We start from the raw sequence: 17221 nt of genomic DNA on the forward strand, positions 1-17221 counted from the left end.
AATATGCCTACTTTTTATTAATTTGGATTACATCTCGCTTTTCATTTAAGAGCTCAAGGTGGCACACATTGAATTCTATCCCCTTTAAAATAATTAGCAATACACAAGGGTGGGATTCAAATATTTTAGCAACCGGTTCTCTCCCCGTTTGCTGGGTGGGCGTGGCCAGGGTTAGCGTGGCCTACTCGGCTCCTGCACCACGGGGTGGGGTGGGGGGGAATTTTCGTCCTGACCAGGCTCCAGAGGCTTTCTTCGAGCCTCCGGGAGGGCGAAAACAGCCTCCCCCCAGGCTCTGGAGACCCTCTAGAGGCCGGAAGTGGGCCCATTTCCAGACTTCTGGAACTTCTTGGAGGCCCATTTTTTGCCCTCCCAGACCCTCCACGTGGATTTACCTGGCTTCCAAAATGGGCCATTTGGAGACTCCTAGGAGGGGCGGGGTGGGGTGGGCAGGGCCACCAGTCCTTGCAACTACTAGTTCAGTGAACCAGAAGTAAAATTAGCATCCGGTTCACCCGAACCGGTCCGAACCAACTGAATCCGACCCCTGGCAATACAGGTAGTCCTCACTTAAATGATCAGTCACTTAGCAACCAGTGGAAGTTACAACAGACCCCTCCCCCAAAGTATTTATGACTCAGTTCCAGAGTTCCAACAGTGGCCCTCCCCCACAGTCACCTGACTTACATTTCAGGTGCTTGTCAACTGGCTCGCCATTATGACCAGTTGCTGTATTCTGCAGTCATGTGATGCGATTAAGACCTCTTTTTTTTTTTTTTTTGCCAGAATGGCTGCATTGACTTGCTCAACGACTGCCATGTTCACTTAATCATTGTGTTTGTTTTATGACTTCTGTACTCAATGGCTGCTGCTGCAAAAAAAAACAACCACTCTGAAATTCAGATCAGTCATCGTAGGTGCCTCAATTTACAACCATCATGACTTACAACAAAAATGCCAGGCTCCATAAGTTGAGGACTAGCCATAGGTTCTCCTTTTTCTTCCCACCCAGTTTCCCAGGATAGTGACTTCCCCTTCCTGATACCTGAACCTCGCCTTCCCCTTGGTGGGCTCATGTCAATTTACTAACCACCTGCGGCAGATGACAGATTATACAGGAGATGCAAGAAAAGATACAATATTCTTGATTCCTGTCCAATTGGGGCCCCAGTTTTCTGTATCCAATTAATAACAGAACTAATTGGTTGGAAGGGACCTTTTGGAGGTCTTCCAGTCCAACCCCCTGCTCAAGCAGAAAACTCTATACCGGGTGTGTCAAACTCAAGGCGTGGAGGCCGGATCCGGCCCACGGGGTGCTTAGATTAGGTAGCCACGGGGCCACATTGGAAACACCGAAGGACTGGCCCACAGTGCCTCAGCCAGCTCAATGTCACTCGCACCCCTCCCAAGCTCCGTTTTCACTGACAGAACACTGCAGAAGGCCTTTGCAGCCAAAAACAGAACCCAGGAGGGGTGCCCCAACTCGAGTGATGTCAAGCTGGCCACGCCCACCCCAGCCACACCCACCCGTCCCTCAAGGTCAAACAGAACACGGATGTGGCCCTCAATGAAATCGAGTTTGACACCCCTGCCCTATACCATTCCAGACAAGTGGTTGTCTAGTCTCTTCTTAAGTAATGCCTGTATTAGTAGGCACGACAGAGCTGGAGATCTGCAACTAAATTCAATCTATAAATCTCAAAGTCTAACCAGAGGTGGGTTTCAGCAGGTTCTGACCAGTTCTGAAGAACCGATAGCGGACATTTTGAGTAGTTCTTGAGAACCAGTAGTAAAAATTGTGACTGGCCCCGCCCCCATCTATTCTCTGCCTCCCGAGTCCCAGCTGATTGGGAGGAAATTGGGATTTTGCAATATCCTTCTCCTGGATTGGGGAGGGAATGGAGATTCTACAGTATCCTTCCCCTGCCATGCGCACCAAGCCACGCCCACCAAGCCATGCCGTACGATTCCTACCAAGCCACACCCACAAGAACCGGTAGTAAAAAAATTTGAAACCCACCACTGGGTCTACCCTATGGCTTTACAGTTCCTTCCAAGTCAAGCTGGGGTTAAAAGCAGCTCTTAGAAGTCGCCATCTTCAAACTGACCATTTGGACTACATTGCCACGCAGGATTATAGATGTTGTAGCGCAATTTATTCGGGCAGTTTGCAGTTCACCCAGGCTACATTTTAAACCTTGTACAATTTGGGCTCTTCATAATCAAATGGCTTTCTTTTCCAAGGGGCTATTTTTAAAAAAAAACAAAAACAAAGATGATTGTCATCTTGTAGGAAATCCTCTCAGCGTGTTGGGCTTTTGACGTGGCTGAGCGGCCCAGCTTCACCCTCTTGATGGAAATGCTTGAAAAATTGCCAAAGCTTAACCGGAGGCTTTCTCACCCGGGACACTTCTGGAAATCAGCTGAGTATGTATTCTCTCTCCTTGTCTTGCCTATTTCCATAAATTGCATTTTGTTAGGCTTTTGGTTGACAAACAAATGAGACATGGTCCCAGGGCAGCAGGCTGGATAGACCCCTCCATAATTATTATAACGTAAAAATAGGGAAGGCTTGTGTGTGTTTCCTAAATATAGTGGCTATTTAATAAAATGGAACTTTAAACAAATCATAATGTCATCCAACGTTAAATTTGCCTCCACTGTTTTCCTCCCGCCACACTTTTTCTTCCACTTTCATTTGTTCTCAGAGTATGACTCTGCCAAGACAGATTTTTTCCAAAGAGTCTTGTGCTGTTTAAAAAGTAATTTTTTTAAATACCTGAAGCTAGCTGGTTGAATGGTTGACAGGCAGGCAGGAAGAAAGAAAGGGAGGAAGAACATGGGGGAAGGAAGGAAGGAAGGGAGGGAGGAAGGAAGGAAGGAAGGAAGGAAAGAGGGAGAAAAAGAGAGAGAGAGAAGGAAGGATGGAGAGAGAGAAAAAGAGAGAAGGAAGGAAAGGAGAGAGAGAAGGAAGGAGAGAGAAAAAGAGAGAAGGAAGGAAAGGAAAGGAAAGGAAAAGAAAGGAAAGGGAGAAAAAGAGATAGAAGGAAGGATGGAGAGAGAGAGAAAAAGAGAGAGAAGGAAGGAAGGAGAGAGAGAAAAAGAGAGGGAAGGAAGGAGGAAGGAAGTGGAAGAAGAGAGGAAGGCTGTCTGACTAGAGAATTCTGGGAGCTGAAGTCCATGTATTGTAAAGTTGCAAAGATTAGGAATCACTGCCTAACAGGCTTATGTACAATGCACATAAAACAACCAGAGCTTTGTCTGCCATCTTGACTTTTGAGACCACCCCGTGGACATCCCTGAAGCCTAGACAGAAGCCCTCCTAGCCAAAACACAGGCAGCCGTATCCGCCTTACAGGTAGTCCTCGATTTACCACCATAACTGCTCAAAGTTGCACTGAAAATCTGGTCCTGTGATCGCCATTTGCAACCTTCCCAGCCAGCTTCTGACAAGCAGCGTCCATTGGGGAAGCTGGATTCGCTTAATGCCTGCCTGATTCACTTAACAACTGCAGAATTTTGTCAGGGTAAAAACAGTTGTAAAATCGGGTGCGACTCGTTTAACAACCGCCTTGCTTAACAATAGAAATTCTGGTCCCAGAACTTGTGACTGTAAATTGAGAACGACCTGCAATCCCCTTTTCTCATGCTGCTAACCCAGGAATCTGCAAACTTGGCTCCTTTAAGACTTGTGGACTTCAACTCCCAGAGCCAAGCTGGCTGAGGAACTCTGGGAGTTGAAGTCCACAAGTCTTAAAGGGGCTAAGTTTGCAGACTCCCATGCTAACCAATATTGTGGCATCTGATGAAATGTGAGAAACATTTCGAAAGAAAGAAAGAAAGAAAGAAAGAAAGAAAGAAAGAAAGAAAGAAAGAAAGAAAGAAAGAAAGAAAGAAAGAAAGAAAGATGCATCTCACCCCCCCCCACCAAAAAAAGTCTTCCCTGCACCATTGAAACATTATTCTTGCTTCTGAACTTCCCATCATCTCAAATGGCGATCCATTTAACAATCACAGCACACACAAAAAAAGAAGAAGCCAAAAAATCATGCACCGTCACGTGGTGACCCACTTAATGACTGACATGTTTTATGATGGTAATTCTGGACTCAGTTATGGTCATAAGGCGAGGACTACCTGTCCTCTTTTCATTTTCAGGATCTTTCATGGAATCCTGAGATCTATAATAATAATAATAATAATAATAATAATAATAATAATAATAATAATAATAATAATAATAATAATAATAATAATAGTAATAATAGTAATAATAGTAATAATAGTAATAATAGTAATAGTAATAGTAATAATAGTAATAATAGTAATAGTAGTAATAGTAATAGTAATAGTAATAGTAATAGTAATAATAATAATATCAGAGTTGGAAGGGACCTTGGAGGTCTTCTAGTCCAATCTCCTGCCCAGGCAGGAAACCCTACACCATTTCAGACAAATGGTTATCCAACATTTTCTTAAAAATTTCCAGTATTGGAGCATTTACAACTTCTGCAGGCAAGTTGTTCCACTTATTGAATGTTCTAACTGTCAGGAAATTTCTCCTTAATTCTACATTGCTTCTCTCCTTGATTAGTTTCCACCCATTGCTTTTTGTTCTAGCCTCAGGTGATTTGGAGAATAGCTTGACTCCCTCTTTCTTTGTGGCAACCCCTGAGATATTGGAACACTGCTATCATGTCTCCCCTAGTCCTTCTTTTCATTAAACTAGGCATATCTAATCATGTTAATCATGTCAGAAGAAACCTAGAAGGTCTTTTTTCCCCCAAGAATTTTATTAATAATTTCATAAAGGTAATAATTTCACAAGATAAAAGGAAAATACCATAAAGATAAGAGGAGAGGGGCGGAAAGGAGAAAAAAGGAGAAAGAGAAGTGTTGGGCAAAGAGACAGAGGGAAAAAAAGGCGTTAACTTTCAACTTTTTTCAGCTTAGTCAAGTACAAAAGGGTTTGTACTTGGAGTTCTTTCCCAGAGCAAAAAAAAATAACCCCCCCCTGACCATCCAAGGCCGCCATTTCTGTGGGATCAATTCCAGAGATGGTGTTCAGCCGGTTCATACCGGTTCAGGCGAACCGGTAGCAGAGATACCGGGTGGGCCTGCTTTCCTGCCCTGGAGTAAAGACGTCCTATTTAGCCACGTTTTCGAGGCCGGGCACATGCATGGAAGGTGCGCGCGCAAAGCACATGTGCAGAAAGCCAGGCACATGTGCGGAAGATGCGCGCGCACGACGAACCGGTGGTAAGAATATGATCAGTTCAGTTGTCCCAAGAGTGCTTTTTTCATGAGGCAACTAGGCTTTCTGGTTTTTCTTTGAAGACGTTTCGCTTCTCCTCCGAGAAGCTTCTTCAGCTCTGACTGGATGGTGGGGAATCAATCAGAGCTTCTTCAGCTTCTTGGAGGAGAAGCGAAACCTCCTCAAAGAAAAACCAGAAAGTCCAGTTGCCTCATGAAAAAAACACCTTTGGGACAAGCATCACCTGGATGATTGAGAAGCTCCATAGACCAGGGGCCTCCAACCTTGGCAACTTTAAGCCTGGCGGACTTTAACTCCCAGAATTCCCAGCCAGCTTTGCTGGCTGGGGAATTCTGGGAGTTGAAGTCCGCCAGGCTTAAAGTTGCCAAGGTTGGAGACCCCTGCCAAAGAGGATTGAGTTCAGTTAGGAAAATGAGCTCTGAAGGACCAAACACACAAATCTCTTCCCCCCCCCCGCTTCTGACCTTCCAACCTTTTTTTGACTGTGAACTAACTCTCTTCCCTTTTTGTGTGTCTTCCTTCTACTTTCTCTTTTACAGGTTGTAGCTCCTGGCGCAATAAGCTGAATTTCCTCTTGCATGAGCACTTGTGACTAATCCACCCAGCAGCTCGGACCTTGCGCCCGCACCGTTTCCATTTTTTAACCCTTGAGTGCCCGCCCTTCACCCGATGCTGCTAACGGTTCCTTCTTCCGTTTCGCCTCTTTTCTTGGTGTGGGCTGCTCATGTGAAGTGACCTGTCTGTTAAGAACTCTTTGCCTCTCTATTAACACTGAACTTAAGAGGAATTGTTTTCCACTCCTCTACCACCACCCTTTGCTCCTTGGAGCAACTCACTTGCCAGGTTCCTCGCTCCCCCCTCCACACTTTCCAGTGCTTTCTCTGTCTCTCTCTCTCTCTCTCTCTGTACTCCTATCACCAGCCTGGTCTGCAAGGCGTAAGCAAACACAAAATGCAAAAAAAACCCCAACCTAACAGCATTGTGTGCTTGTCTTTTGTAGGCGAGTTTTAAAATAAAGACACGTTGAACTGTAGTGTGCATTTGACTTCCAGCAAGAGAGACATTAAAAAAAAAAAAAAACTTGGCTTGATTCTTCCATAACAGCTCCAGTGGGGCTAATTAGAAATGTATAAATTTTTATCCCACCCAGCCAGGGGATGAATTAAGACCGAGTGTTTTAAAAAAAACACTACACACACACACACACACACAAAAACTGAACTGATGAGTCATTGTAACAAGTGCTGAGTTGGCTAATTTTTCATGGTGTCAAAAGTGGAATATCTTTGCATGTTTCAAAGGCGATGGCATCGCTTCCATTGTCTTTTTAGAATATATTGTATACTTTTCCTGTTGATCACTTTAATGTATATTCTGCCTTTCTATAAATGGAAGAAGCATTAGTGCATGCACGAAAGAGAAAGGAGGGGAAAAGAGGATTGTACATTATTATTTGTATTAAAAGCAAGAACATTTTTAAATGGCTGTTCCGGCTGAAATGGGAACAATAGTTTAATGGGGAATTTGAACATGAAGTCGTTTTACTGATTTACAGTCTAAGTCCTATTTATGTTTGCATTGTCCTTGGTGCTCACTGGGCTTGATTGTTTGCTTGCAGACATTTCGTGACCTGACTAGGTAACATCATCAGTGCTAGTGAGTGTTGGGGCTTGGTCCCTTTTTATGTACAATTTACTTGTCCTACCAGTGCAGGTGTGGGTTTCTCCTTGGTAGTTCCTTGATCAGACTATTGTTTTTTGCTTGATTGCTTGTGTTGTGTTAATCCTTGCTTATCTGGGTGTTGATAGCTGGAGAGGATTTGTACTGGTCTTTTTGTGTCTTTCTTAATGGTCTTTCTTGAATGGTGTGTAAATGTGATTTATTTTTATCTGTCTGTTGAGGGCTGAACAGGGAGCGAACCTCACATTCACTAGCACTGATGATGTTACCTAGTCGGGTTATGAAAGATCTGCAATTAACAAGCAAATTCAGAGAACCTCAAGGACTCCTCAGTTCATTCTGAAACTCCCGAATTATCCAAATGCGCTTATGTCTGTTTTAAAATAAGCAACAAATCATTACAACCTAAAGGTTTCACCGGTTCCAAACGTTTCAACCCATTGGCATTTTTCTTTGATGGAAATCTCATAGCAGGAAGCAGTGGAGAGATTAATTATTCCCGTTTGGCTAAACAACTGCAGAAGGAATTGAATTGATGATACGATGACTTAGAGCAGGGCTCTCCAACCTTGGCAACTTTAAGACTTGTGGACTTCAACTCCCAGAGTTCCTCAGCCAGCAAAGCTGGCTGAGGAACTCTGGGAGTTGAAGTCCACAAGTCTTAAAGTTGTCAAGGTTGGAGACCTCTGCCTTATAGCATGGGAAACTCCGGCTTTTCCAATTCCAGCTTCTCTTCTGTAAAGGATCTCAAAAGGAAAGGCCTACAGTCTGATAGCTAGGAAGGTCCCAAGTTTCATTCCACTTAGCCTTCCAAATACCCAGGCTGCGTTTTTTCATAGACAATAATGAGCAAAGCATCAGAAGAGAATTTACCCAGCTAAATACAAAATCTTTCTCTGGGTTTATATTTAAATGTGGCCGATAAATAACATCCACCGCACTATTTCCTTTCATAGTACAGCTAGTCCTTGACTTTACAATTGTAAATCAGCCTGGAATTTCCATCACATGACATGATGGCCAGAAATTGTGGCGCCCACGTAACCAGCCCAATTGTATAACTTTTTTTTTTTTTGCCATGGTCATTAAGTGAGCGTGATGGTTGTAAACTGAACTCTGTAGTCATTAAGCAAATACTATAGTATTTGTATTAAGTGAAGTATTAAGTGAACCCATTGTCCGCAATGGGGGCTTTTTGCTGGAAACCCGAAAACCAAAACCAGCAAAAAAAGTTGTAAGTTATGTGACTGAGGGGGTCCTTGGAGCCCTCTGAGCTTGCTTGTTTTCTGGCAGACGTTTCATTACCCTAACTAGATAGATCATCAGTGCTAGTTGATGTTACCTAGTTCGGGTAATGAAACATCTGCCAGAAAACAAGCAAGCTCAGAGAGCACCAAGGACCCCTCATTTCAACCCTGAGCCACAGATATTCTCCTTCATGGGTCATGCTGCAAATGGCCATCGATGCGGGCCAGTTACTGAATACACCAAAATGCAATCACCTGACTGGCAGGTGGGGGACAGCCATCAGATCTGTGAATCTGTCTGTCCTAACTTAGAACAGTCCCTGGGAAAGAGTTCACTTTACAACCACAGTGGTTGCTTAACGACCTCCCCCCCCCAAAAGGTAATAAAATCGCAGCAGTGGATGACCTGTTTTATGACTTGTCACAATGTGTGATGGTTTAATTGGGAGGCTCAATTAAGGTCGAGCCCTTTTGTCAAGACCAAAAAGTGCCCCAAGATTCACAAATACTCTAGAATGGCCTGTTTTTATAGGACAGGGATATGAATGAGGTTCTCTTAGCCTAAAAAATTATTTTTTAATGAGAAAATGTACTGGGAGAAACTCCCTAATTGTTCCAAAATATTTGAAGTGCACAAACATTTTATATAGGAGAGCCCAGTGGTGAAATCCAAAATTTTTTACTACCGGTTCTGTGGGTGTGGCTTGGTGGGCGGGGTGTGGTTTGGTGGGCATGGCAGGGGAAGGATACTGCAAAATCCCCATTCCCACCTCACTCTGGAGCCAGCCAGAGGTGGTATTTGCCGGTTCTTCAAACTACTCAAAATTTCTGCTACCGGTTCTCTGAACTGCTCAAAATTTCCGCTACTGGTTTGCCAGAACCTGTCAGAACTTGCTGGATTTCACCGCTGGGAGAACCTCAATGTCTTGCTTTCTGTGTTGGAAATTAGAATCAATTTGTTCATTGGCATTTCATTTTATAGTAGAAATTAACATGTAACTGTTTTAATTTTCCTTTCCACCCCCCACCCCCCATTCTCTTCCTCCTCCTCCTCCTTTTCCCTCTTCAGCCTTAACAGTAGCAAAATGGTTATCCGGTTTGAACGATTTGCTCTGGGAGATCTGGAATCCAGTAATCAAAAGATATAGCTTGCTGTGTTTTAATGATCCTTGGCTCCTGGTTTTTTTTTTCTTTCTTTCTCTGTGCCGTTCACACACCTGGGAAAAACCTGTCTGCGATCTTAAAATGGAAAAATCCCAAAAGTTACGGAAGGAGAAGACGGCAAGTCCGCCCGCCCACGCGGCCCTAGCAATATGGATGTTTGATGTGTTTGCTTAAGTCAGAGGCTTCCTTTTTGAAATGTTTACATTTGGATGACTCTTTTTTTTCTGTGTGGATTAACGGTTAATAATAAACATGATAAAAAGGTGTCTTTTTTTTAAAAAAACAACAACAACTACTACCACCAAGCATTTTCTCAAAGCACTTTTCTTATTTCAAAATTATTCGGGCACTATTTAAACCATACGGTTTACAAGTCTGGGTTTTGTTGATCAAGAAGCAAAAGTTTAGAATGTTGCATTGAAAACGGACCCTTTGCCAGTTGGAAGGTTTTGACAGGTCTTGAGGGCAGCATGGTAGCATCTAAGCCGGGGTGGGGAACTATGGCCCCTTTTATGGCTTGCGGACTTCAACTCCCAGAATTCCTAAGCCAGCCGGCTCAGGAATTCTGGGAGTTGAAGTCCACAAGTCATAAAAGGGCCATAGTTCCCCACCTCTGATCGAAGCTGTCTGCAGGGCCCACTTTCACTCCTCCAACGAGCCTTCCAATTTGGAGGAAGGCCTGGAAAATTGTGGGCCCCTTTCTTCCCAGCCAGGCTGCAGTTTGAAAGCAATATAAATATCCTGCTGGGTAGACAGGACCTCTGAGCATGTATGTGCATCTCTGAAGCTGCCAAATGGAAAAAGAGCATGAAATAAAATAGATGCCATAAAACCATCTTACCTGGAAACCTGAGATAGGTTGTGGCTCTGTCCCTTTGAAAATCGCCATCTTAACTTTTATCTTTGTAAAGAAGAAGAATTCCCTCAGACTGTGTTGGGTGCTGGTGACCAGGGGCATTCCAAATCATTTATTTTTATTTTTATTTTACAACAAATTAAAAGGGGCTTACTATCGATTTCCGGAATCGTGTTAAACCACCCAATCCCTTTCTTTGCGATCTGCATTCTAAATTTCTTTTCAGATTTTGTAAATCACCACTTATCGGATGCAGATTGGGAAGCAGAGTTTCTCATCTATGAGAGGGCAGGAATGGGATGGGGATTGTGTGTGCATGGGTGTAGTTCTTGCACACTTCTACACAGCTACCACCTTTTCCCAAGTAACGACAACTTAATCAGAATAGAGGAATCTGTATCCTCTAGAACAGGTCCCTTAAAGATTTGTGGACTTCAACTCCCAGAGTTCCTCAGCCAGCTTTGCTGGCTGAGGGATTCTGGGAGTTGAAGTCCACAAGTCTTAAAGGGACCAAGGTTGGAGATCCCTGCTCTAGAATCTAGATTCTGTATTGTTAGACTCTAGATCCCATCATCCTGGCCTCTTGACAAGAGGGATGACAATCTGTTCATCCAGGTTTGCAGTAACATGCTTCAATCCTATTCTTAACCATGATCTGAACTCATGTTTCCCCTGCCCCCTGGTGAAGGAATGTGAAAGCCCTGTTTATTCAGAACTACCCTTTTTATGACCAAAATAAATATTAAACTAAGTATATTATTGCCGTTAGATTAATCTGGACCCAACTCGTAGGTCGTTGGTGAAATGTTTTATTTTCTTTCTCCTTGTTTCTGAAATATCCTTTTGATTTAACGTTCAGAAGCAGAACAGAAGATAAGTGGTATAAACATTCTTTATCTTTCTGATCATTGAAACATGGAGAATAAAAATTGGAGTGGTGGTCTGGATAATGGGAATCAGTGGTTCACTGGTGACATTATGGGCTTAGTCCACTTTTGACATTAAAACACCACACCTTGGCAACTTTAAGACGTTCAGCTCCCAGAAATCCCGAGCCAGCCATGGGAATTCTGGGAATTGAAATCCACAAATCTTAAAGCTGTCAAGGTAAAGGAATACTGACCTGAGGTTACAAGACATCTCTGTCGGACTGTCTCTGCCTGCCAGTTCCTTAAAAAGTTGCCTGCAAATTACAATTATTATTGTTAAATATGCCAGGAAGGAAAATTATAAAATACAGAAGAGAATTCATACTAGTTGTAATTATTATAAGAAACAATAAAGTTAAGGTTATTTGCTCCACTGAATTCCTGTGTCCTGGTTCATGTGACAGCCGAAATTAAGTGTGATCCCCCCCCCCCCCAGAAATCTCGACTTTCAATACAATTCTACTCTTAAAAACTCCTCCTGTTTACACCAGGGGTCTCCAACCTTAGCAACTTTAAGCTTTGCTGGCTAGGGAATTCTGGGAGTTGAAATCCTCCAGGCTTAAAATTGCCAAGGTTAGAGACTCCTGGTTTACCTTGTTATATATCCAGATGCATCTGCCAGCAAGTAAGAGAATGACTCACGTTTTCCCCCTCATCTAAGGTAAAAGGAACCCACATACACACACAAAACAAATCAAGAAAAAAAACTGCTATCGTTTGTTCATTACTCCTTTTATGCTGATTGTAAGAAAATGAATTAGCACTGTGAGATTGTGAGGTTATGTCTTTCGGGTTCTTTTTAAAGGGAAGCACATTCAGGAGTTTCCCTAGTCACAATTTAAACCCTGTAAACTTTTAAGTCTGTAATATTGGAGAAAATTTACTTTTTTTTTTCCTAAATGTAAACTTTGTACAGTGAATACACACGCCTATATATAAATATATATATAAATATATAAATACTTTCTATCAACTAAGTTTGTCTTCTGAAATGGCTATTAATTTAATTTAAAAATGGTTAGTATTAACAAAGAGTTCTGTATTGTTTTTTTTCAGCTGTTGAGAGGGGGGAAAAAAGTCTGTAAAAGAACGTTCTATGCTAATGAAATTCTAAATATTTTAGAGTTTCTTTAAGTGAATAAAATTTTGCTCTGGATGAAACACCTGAAGTGATGACATTTTTTAACCAAAATAATGCTGACTGTTGATGTGGCTTTGGGGTTGTAACTAAAATATAACTTGTGTTTGGATAACTATACTTGGGAGTTGGGGATTCTCTAGAAAACATTAGATTTTTTCAGCAATTCCTGAAAAAAGGAGCTGCTATCTTTTTCTTATCCTCTGCAAAAATTCTAAATTTTTAGAGCTTTGGGAGCGGGGAGTGATCCAAAGGGGGCGTAGAGGGCTAGTGACATGTGTTTTGTGCTATCACTGGTGAAATAACACAACTTCTATTTTCACAGCCAACCTCGTGATACAAATGATACAATCCTGTGGAAGTTATTTTGACACACATATCATTATTAGATACCATTGTATTAGTTGTGGGATTCAAATAATTTAACAACCTGTTCTCTGCTCTAAAGGGGATGCAGTGGCTCAGGGGCTAGGATGTTGAGCTTGTCGATCGAAAGGTCGGCAGCTCAACGGTTAGAATCCCTAGTGCTGCCGTGTAACGGGGTGACCTCCCGTTACTTGTCCCAGCTTCTGCCAACCTAGCAGTTTCGAAAGCACGTAAAAATGCAAGTAGAAAAAATAGAGACCACCTTTGGCGGGAAGGTAACAGCGTTCTGTGTGCCTTTGGCGTTGAGTCATGCCGGCCACATGACCACGGAGAAGTCTTCGGACAGCGCTGGCTCTTCGGCTTTGAAACAGAGATGAGCAACGTTCCCTAGAGTCGGCAATGACTAGCACGTATGTGCAAGGGGAACCTTTACCTTTACCTTTACCTCTCTGCCCTAATGACTGGCTGGGTGGGTGTGGCCATGGTCAGGGGGCCTGACAGACAGCACTTGGCCTCCTGCACCCCCTGGGGGCAAAAATGGGCTACGGGGGGGGGATGATGGCTGCCTCCCCATGCCCTGTTTTGCGCCAAGTAGTCCTCCTTGAAGCCTCCACCACCACCCCCGCACTGTTTTGGGCCTAGTAAGCCTCCCTGAAGCCTCCTGGGAGCAAAAACGGGCTGCAGGAGGTGGGCGCTGCTTCCTCCGTGCCCCGTTTTGGGCCTAGGAGGCCTTCCTGCACTTACCTGGGGGCCAAAATGGGGAGCATGGTTATAGTGGGAAGAGACAGATACTAAAGAAGAGAAGAATAATGAAGAGAAGAATAATAGTAATACGGTCTTAGTAAATTATTTGTCAGTGTTGTGGGAATTAGTTGTTAAGCAGAGTGTAGGTTTTACACGTAAGATTTCCATTTGTCTCTTTAAAACTTCAGAGCCTCCTCGAAGAATCTGGCATCTGGCACGGTAGTATCTGGATCCAGAACTGATAGAAATTAATGCATTTCTAACCTATGAAGAAAGAGCCTTCCAGGAATAGAGAACTAATGAAGGAGGAAGAGAGAATTTTAAAAGGTCAACAAGTTATACATAGCTAAGGTTGAGAAACACTGGCCTAAGGACTTGTGACAAATATAAGCCAAAGGGTAGGCCAAGTCCGGAAGGCCAGCGTGGATAGTTTGTAAAGTTATCGCACTACCAGCCTGCCTCCAACCTGAAATTATATGTACAGGTAGCTCTCGATGTACAAGCACTGTCTATTGAAAATCTTAATTGTCCATGGTTACCCCTAATAGTGCTTTTCCAAAAGGCAACTGGAGTTTCTCGGTTGTTTCCTTGAAGACATTTAGCTTCTCCTCCAAGAAGCTTCTTCAGTTCTGAAGAGCACTTTTGGGACAATCAAGGCAATTGTTAAGTGAGTCATGCCGGATTCTGTTAAGCAAATCCCCGTTCTTGTTTATTTTATTTTATTTTATTTATTTATATTTATATACCGCCCTATCTCCCTAAGGACTCAGGGCGGTTCACAGGCAGTTAAAACACATATAAATACAGATTAAAAACAACAATTAAAAAACTTATTCTATAGCCTAATTTTTAAAACAATATAAATAATAAAAACCCCTTAAAACCAATTTTTTAAAAATCTAATCCAGTCCCGCGCAGATGAATAGGTGTGTTTTAAGCTCGCGACGAAAGGTTCGGAGGTCCGGAAGTTGACGAAGTCCTGGAGGGAGTTCGTTCCAGAGGGTGGGAGCCCCCACAGAGAAGGCCCTTCCCCTGGGTGTCGCCAGACGGCACTGCCTAGCTGACGGCACCCTGAGGAGTCCCTCCCTGTGAGAGCGCACGGGTCGGTGAGAGGTATTTGGTAGCAGTAGGCGGCCCCGTAAATAGCCCGGCCCTATGCCATGGAGCGCATTAAAGAGTGTCACCAGTACCTTGAAGCGCACCCGGAAGGCCACAGGTAGCCAGTGCAGTCTGCGCAGGATAGGTGTCACACGGGAGCCACGAGGCTCCTCTATCACCCGCGCAGCCGCATTCTGGACTAACTGAAGCCTCCGGATGCCCCTCAAGGGGAGCCCCATGTAGAGAGCATTGCAGTAATCCAGGCGAGACGTCACGAGGGCGTGAGTGACCGTGCATAAGGCATCCCGGTCTAGAAAGGGGCGCAACTGGGACACCAGGCGAACCTGGTGGAAAGCTCTCCTGGAGACGGCCGTCAAATGGTCTTCAAAAGACAGCCGTTCATCCAGGAGAACGCCCAAGTTGAGCACCCTCTCCATCGGGGCCAATGACTCGCCCCCAACAGTCAGCCGAGGACTCAGCTGACTGTACCGGGATGCCGGCATCCACAGCCACTCTGTCTTGGAGGGATTGAGCTTGAGCCTGCTTCTCCCCATCCAGACCCGTACGGCTTCCAAACACCGGGACAGCACTTCGATAGCTTCATTGGGGTGGCCCGGTGTGGAAAAGTACAGCTGGGTATCGTCAGCGTACAGCTGGTACCTCACACCGAAGCCACTGATGATCTCACCCAGCGGCTTCATATAGATGTTGTTAAGTGAAACAGCCAATCATTAAGCGAATCTGGCTTCCCCCATTGATTGTTGGTCAGAAGCTGGCTGGGAAGGTCATAACTGGCAATCACATGATGTGCAACTGTTGTAAATACATGCCGGTTGCCACGCACCCAACTTTTGATCACGTGACTGTGGGGGACGCTGCAGCAGTCATAAGTGCAAAGACCAGTCATGAGTTACTTTTTTCAGTGCCATTGTAACTGTTGCTAAACAAATGGTTGTAAGTTGAGGACTACCTGTAACATGTCCTGCTGCCCCTTCTTCCCCAGTCATTGAAGTCCGGGCTTCCCTTTCTGGGTACATTCTGGCTCCAATGCTGGTAGGAACCTTGATGTGCCTAGCTTTGCTGGTAAGTAGGCAATAGCTACAGTAGCCCCCAGCCAACCGTAGCCATCTTAAACGTATCTTTTCTTTTATGTACACTGAGAGCATATGCACCAATCACACTCAGCCAATACAAAATTCTATTCTATTCTATTCTATTCTATTCTATTCTATTCTATTCTATTCTATTCTATTCTAAAGAGGTGGTCTCGCTATTGCAATTCTGGGGATCCAGCTAATTTTTAAAAAAGATGCTGAAATATCACTGCTTTGCTTTCAAAACTATTGTAAGAATCTAGCCCAAATCTGTTCTGAACAATATAGTATGCTGGGCACACAGTTCCAGTGGTGGGTTTCAAAAATTTTGCTACCGGTTCTGTGGGTGTGGCTTAGTGGGCATGGCATGGTATGGGAGGCGTGGCTTGGTGGGCATGGCAGTGGAAGTATACTGTAAAATCTCCATTCCCACCCCACTCCAGGGGAAGGATATTACAAAATCCCCATTTCCAACGGAATAGCTGAGACTTGGGAGGCAGAGAGTAGATGGGGCTAGTCAGAATTTTTAGTACTGATTCTCCAAACTACTCAAAATTTCCGCTACCGGTTCTCCAGAACTGGTCAGAACCTGCTGAAACCGACTTCTGCACAGTTCTCTTTTAGTCCAGCAAAAAAACCAGTTTTTTCCCAGTTTTTTTAGACTATTAAGCGGCTGCTGGATCTGAAACGGTAGAGACGGACAATTAATAATCATTTAAAAAAGGATTGCATTTGGAAGAATAGACTTTTTTTATTGAAAAAGTTTTACAAAAACAATTAACTTTTTCCCCTCCCATTGCCCCTCCCCCTCCCTCCCCCCACCCTCCAAAACCCCCCTCCCCCCCTGACTTCCTGGAACAAACACAAGGTATAGTTCGACAAACAAACAGTTATACATTAAATTTTTAAAATCTAACACAATTATAATCCTTCTCTTTCACATAACCTGACTTCTTCCATTAAGATCAAAAACAACATCCTTCATTCAAAGGCAATCTGAAATTTCTTAATCTGATATCTATTTTGAATATAATCAATCCAATTCTTCCATTCATTTAGATATTTTTCTTGAGTACTGTCTTTCAAGAAGGCTGAGATTTTAGCTATCTCAGCCAAATTAGAAACTTTCAATATCCATTCTTCTATTGTGGGTACTTCTTTTTTCTTCCAGTATTGTCCAATTAACAGTCTTGGGAAGAATAGACTTTTAACTTTGGGTCATGTGCTTGTTTCATTTTGATTACTCAGCACTGGTGTCCCATTTCGGCCAAATGTTAACCTTACTTTACTTTACTAATGTAAACCTTTAGTTTACTTTACAGGAAGAGGTTGCTCTCTCTTGTGTAATTGCTGGAAAGAACTTCTCTGTAGCTGAAGTGCTTAGTTGTAAAATATTTCTCACTGGCTTTCTACTGCAAACGGGGTGGGGGGGAGGGGAGATAAGCCTGTCTCAGGGGTTATGGTTGCTTCATACCAATCTTCCCAGGCGAAGGATTATGGAGATTGTAGTCTGCCTCCTTTGATCATAACTGGAAGGTTCTGGCTTGCGAGATCCCCCACCACCTCACTCAACAGGCTAAATTTGGAAAGCAACTAGCTGCAGGTTCATACCAGTGGTGTGAAACCCATCCAC

At 43.6% G+C, this 17221-nt stretch overlaps 1 protein-coding gene across 1 annotated transcript in view; it reads left to right on the plus strand.

Annotated features, from left to right (window-relative positions):
- KSR1 (kinase suppressor of ras 1) overlaps nucleotides 1-12321 on the plus strand; it is a 197202-nt gene extending 184881 nt beyond the window's left edge. Inside the window, exons 19-20 of the mRNA XM_058164242.1 lie at nucleotides 2291-2424; nucleotides 9269-12321. Coding sequence (XP_058020225.1) covers nucleotides 2291-2424; nucleotides 9269-9347 — 213 coding nt within the window. The 3' untranslated portion in view covers nucleotides 9348-12321. The remainder of the gene's footprint in view (nucleotides 1-2290; nucleotides 2425-9268) is intronic.
- The last annotated feature ends 4900 nt before the right edge of the window (nucleotides 12322-17221 follow it).

The sequence above is a fragment of the Ahaetulla prasina genome, chromosome 1, assembly GCF_028640845.1.
Source record: "Ahaetulla prasina isolate Xishuangbanna chromosome 1, ASM2864084v1, whole genome shotgun sequence".
Taxonomy (NCBI): domain Eukaryota; kingdom Metazoa; phylum Chordata; class Lepidosauria; order Squamata; family Colubridae; genus Ahaetulla; species Ahaetulla prasina.